The following is a 4,961-nucleotide window of genomic DNA, read 5'->3' on the forward strand; positions in this document are numbered from 1 at the left end:
GGGCCACCAGCTCCGCTGTCCCATTCGCGTAAGTGGTACCTTACACCTCGGTAAGGCGTCAAGAAACCTTCAGCATTGGCGTAGCCATTGTCACACAAGTAGTATTGTCCTGCACAATGTGTTGTTAAACGCATCAACTTTAACTATCCTTATGTAGGACCGGAGAAGGTCGTAATCTCATGAGCTATGGGTATATTGTATAGCGGTGAGTTGGAACCTGTAGGAATTCTTAGTCCACCCTGTCTGTGAACTGCATCACGCAAAACACGGCTATCCGCTGCACTCCCCTCCCAACCAGAAAGAACGTATATGAATTGCATATTAGGGTTGCACACACCGAGTACATTCACAGCGACGTGGCCTTTGCGGGTTCTATACCGTCCCTTGTCAGCCTCAGGTACTCGGACGTCAATGAAGGTTCCATCCAACGCCCCGAGACAACCCTGCGATGCATTAAGTCAATCACAAGTGTAAGGTATATGTACGTAGTAATGTATGCAATCAACTGACTGGTGCTATTGCAAACTTTCTTAAATCTAGTAAAAGGGTTATATTCTGTACTGGTACCTTAAACCATTTCCACCGTGGGTCGACGCAATCGCCAGTAATTGGGGTAGAGCGGACTAGGAGTATGTTGTACAGTTTGATAACTGCCCTAAGGACCCGATGGAAATGTTTGTGGATCGTGCGGCCGGAACGCAAGAAATCATGCTTCACCACACAAATCTTTTTATGATGGGCCACAACACTAAGGAAAATAGCGACTTGCTCGGGTACGGTACAAGCCCTGCTTTCTGAAACTCCACCGGCATGTTGGAGCAAATAGCACAGCCGACCGAAGGCGTTACGGTCCATAGGTAAGTTGCGAAGGCACGACTCATCGCTAACTGAAACTAGCCGGTGCAGGTGAGTAAGCTGTTCTGGTACCCGAAAATTGGTTAAGAATCTCGGAGGTCCCGTCCGGGGACGATGAGGTTTACGTGCGTTCAGGTGTTTTGTAACAGAAGTGAACAACGTGAGAGCGACTGTAAGCTCGTCGACGATTTGTTGTAAAATTATTAAAGCCAGAGTAACTCTTTGAAATGACCTCATCCTAAATATGAAAAACACTTTTATTGATGATGGCAGTAGTTTGTACGAATGCAAAACCAAGGAGGAGTGCAAATCACCAAACATTGAGTCACAACAGATCAAAACAGAGTAAAACGGCATATTCTTAACAACCAACCAAGGTACAGAATAGAAAATTTTAAGATAGTAAAGAGTATAAGGAACAACACTACTGAAACACCTTCCACTGAGAAAGTAATGGGTTGAAAGAAACCAACCTTAAGATCGAGAACGATGATAGTGCTGCCCACAAACAACAACGATTGCAACGAACCCACGCTGTCCGACAACCACGAACTCACCTTTAAGCGATGATGATGGTGGGTACCTGCTACAACTTTGCGTACAAGCGGGATTTTGCAGTACTCGAGGAAAAAGAGGGTTTGAAATGAAAAATCGAAAGCGAAGTGAGGCGGTGGGAGTGACTACGAGGACAACGAAGTAATTTCAAGTGTTAATTTGAGGGTAATAATGTCAAATCGACAATGATTCCGCGGCGGGATAGTTTGAATCCCACCCAAATTGGCTGGATTCTAATCGGCCGTTTAATCACACCATGGCCCGGGCCTTGGTGAGTAGTAACGGGCCGCCTCACTAGCAAGTAAACGGCTAACAGACCAGGATTACGCTGTATATCCCGCCTAATACTCGTTAGTAAACACGCCCTTATTGGGCAAAGAAGGACATTGTATCTATTTTTGACTTGACATGCAATGTATACATACAACAAGTACATGTAATGTCTCTTGTGTGTGTATATAATGTATGGGCTTGTGTATGTTGCATTTTGTATATGATACAAAAAGACAATACTCCTTTCACACTTATAATCTTGATAACTCTCTTCTCCCTCTTTTTCTCTCTATTCTTGTTTTTCTTGAACTAGTTTCAAGTTAGAGCAAGACCCTCTTGAGTTTGATATGCTAAATTAATAGTTTAATCAAGTCTATTATACTACATATACTTTACCTCTAGCATGGTTTGGTGTGGACCACCTTGTGGTGTAGTGTGTGTTCGACACAGAGAAGATCTTGTTGGCCTTTACCTAAGCACACGGTTAAAGGAGAAAACTTGAAAAAAGTTTTCAAATCGAAAAGGTAAACTTTCATAATTATATTTGCACCACTCTATGTTACAATAACCACTTATTTTATTTCAAGCTTGTTTTTACTTATTGAGTGCCGAATGCCTAGGATTAAGGGACACTTTCTTTTCGCTTTAAAATTTAAATATGTTTATTTTCACGCTTCTGTTGCGTTGTTACCAAATCCTGTACCATACCATTAACAAAGAATAGAGAATTATTGTCATTGCATCCACTAGATTATGTTGACTATTCCACAAAAAAGTAGGCTTCCAACTCGCACATGTAACCCCATTGACCCAAACTGAGTATGTAAAAGTGAAAATGCAGGACATGATCCAAACCACAAATTCACTTGAGGTCAAGTTTATTATATACCTTTCCGAGGTCAAGTTTCAAAGCCATGAAATATCTATTACTTTTCTTTGATTTCATACAATGCAACATTTCATGTGCCATGATCACATTATAAAATTTAAGTCTTTTTTTAGGTAAGAAAGCATTTTGATAGAGAGAAATCAAAGTATTTCTAATATTTTCCATACGACTGGTCAAGATGTTTCGGATGATTTTGTAAAGGGTATTGAGCGAAAATAATTAAGTGAGGAAAATATGTAGGTTAAGGCTATTAGGCTCAGGAGCCTCATTTGAGCTAATTTTAGTAAACGAGCAAAAATTTCTTCCTGAAATAGGTCGTATGAGAAAATTCTTTTAGGTGTTGGACAGTTGTGGAAGGGGCTATCAAAAAAGGAATTAAAATTCAAATAAGTTGATAGATGACCCAACTGGGAATATGTTACTTTGAAAAAGAAATCGTTAAATGAGTTGCAATTTCAGATGGTCATGTATCCATTCATTGTTGATAATTTTTATACCCTGAATAAAGTGCAACCAGGCTTGTGATTGGTATATGCATGAAAATACTTATGTGTTTTGAGATAAATGATATTTTTGAATTTATATTTTGATATAATATAAAATAATATAAAATAAATAGTGTAGGTTTGATGTTGGGATTTGGGAGACAGGAGTTACTGTTCATTGTCAAATCATGTCTTTGAATATATATATTTATTAATATATATGTGTATGTATATAATATTTTGTTTGTTAATAAAATATGGTATATATATTTACGTTAAGTAATTTTTTTTATCGAGTAATTTCTTTTTACATTTTAAATAATAATTATAATTTTAATGCATAATTAAATACATTGTAGTATTGTCTCCAAAATAATTTTGTTAGACTTTATCTTTAGAATGAAAAAATATAATATATAAAATTTAAATAAAAAATTTAGAATTAAGTATGTATTATTGGTATATTGTTCTCAATTTTCAAGTTTCTCAAATATTTCATTGAAATAGGAAAAAATTTGAGTGCAAAATATTTAAATGGTCTAAGTTGAAAAAAATTATAATTAAGAATTAAATGCACTATACTAACATGTTGAAAATACATTGATTAAACTTTTTTATATTTGAACTGATAAATTTTAATAGATAATTGAAGTAATAAAAATACGAATTAGGTATATAGTACTGATATATTGTCAGTAGTATACACAACTGCTATAATATTTTCGTTAGGTAGAAAATTTCTAAAGATTTTAACTACGTAGCATTGTTAGTAAATATCTTTATATCAATCGTTTCATAAGTTAATAATTATTTTTTAGTAGTAATTATTGATTACATTGACATATATTATATATTAAATAATATATAATACATATAATACAAATAATTTTTTTAAAAAATAATTAAATCTCATTTGCTTTGGTGTGGAATGGATTTGTTTATATTAAATCGGTGTGTTGAAAATGATTTCATTGGCGTTTATATTCGTGGTGAAAATATTTACTTGATAAATCAAACAATAAACACTTTGCATTATGCATGCAGTAATGATATATTGTCCGAATTTTTTAAAATTTCCCAAATATTTCGTCATGTAAAGAATGATGTATTGAGTCAAAAATATTTAAATAGTTAAAGGTGAGCGAATTAGTATCGATTAGTTAAAAACAGAACAGAGGGAATATTTTTACTCATACCATATAAAACTGTCAATTTCTAGGGAATTGTTCAAATCTGAAAACACATAGGAACGACATATAAGAACCGAATGCGTTTGACAATGACAAAATGCTCGAATAGTTGTTCTATTTTTACTAATTAAATCAACATTTGACTTAGAATTTTCATATTCGATCATTGTATTTCTAAGGACTATCACGCCGCCGTGGTGGTAGTCCCTGCAGTCGGCGTGAGCGCGCTATGCTGTCTCCCTCATTGCACGTTTGGGTACCCCGATCAGACTGCACGCCAAACCGACGAATGCAATCAGTCCACGATCCAATCTCCCCCACTTTCGATCCCATGTCAAAGACTGCGTCGTGCGGCTGGGTACTGCGTGGCAGCGGTCGGCCAACATCGCTATGCCCTACATGTTCCACTGTATCTCAACTGGCAATGTGTGTATGTGTTTGCGCCGATGGGGCAGTAGAATTCGATATGACAATTGGTGTATGCTTGCCTCCTCTCATCGAAATATGCACGGTATTACTGCTTTTGCTATCTGGTGTATCGCCCTGGGCCTCAATAGGAACACCCAGCAACATGATTGGGCCCCAAACCTATAGCATGCTGGGATAATGTGGCTTTAGGTACTGATAATACCGTCTAACCAATGAGAAATGCTGCAAAAGGGTCCAATGAAAGATTTTATTGCATTGTAAATTAATGTATGTAACTTGAAATGA

General features: G+C 36.4%; 1 protein-coding gene across 1 annotated transcript in view; it reads right to left on the reverse strand.

The window, feature by feature from the left end:
* LOC110012180 (protein ALP1-like) overlaps positions 1–1,092 on the reverse strand; it is a 1,912-nt gene extending 820 nt beyond the window's left edge. Inside the window, exons 1-3 of the mRNA XM_020695032.1 lie at positions 568–1,092; positions 218–443; positions 40–109 (exon numbers count right to left, since the gene is read on the reverse strand). Of these exons, the coding sequence (XP_020550691.1) occupies positions 40–109; positions 218–443; positions 568–1,092 (821 nt within the window). The remainder of the gene's footprint in view (positions 1–39; positions 110–217; positions 444–567) is intronic.

The sequence above is a fragment of the Sesamum indicum genome, linkage group LG6, assembly GCF_000512975.1.
Source record: "Sesamum indicum cultivar Zhongzhi No. 13 linkage group LG6, S_indicum_v1.0, whole genome shotgun sequence".
Lineage (NCBI taxonomy): Eukaryota > Viridiplantae > Streptophyta > Magnoliopsida > Lamiales > Pedaliaceae > Sesamum > Sesamum indicum.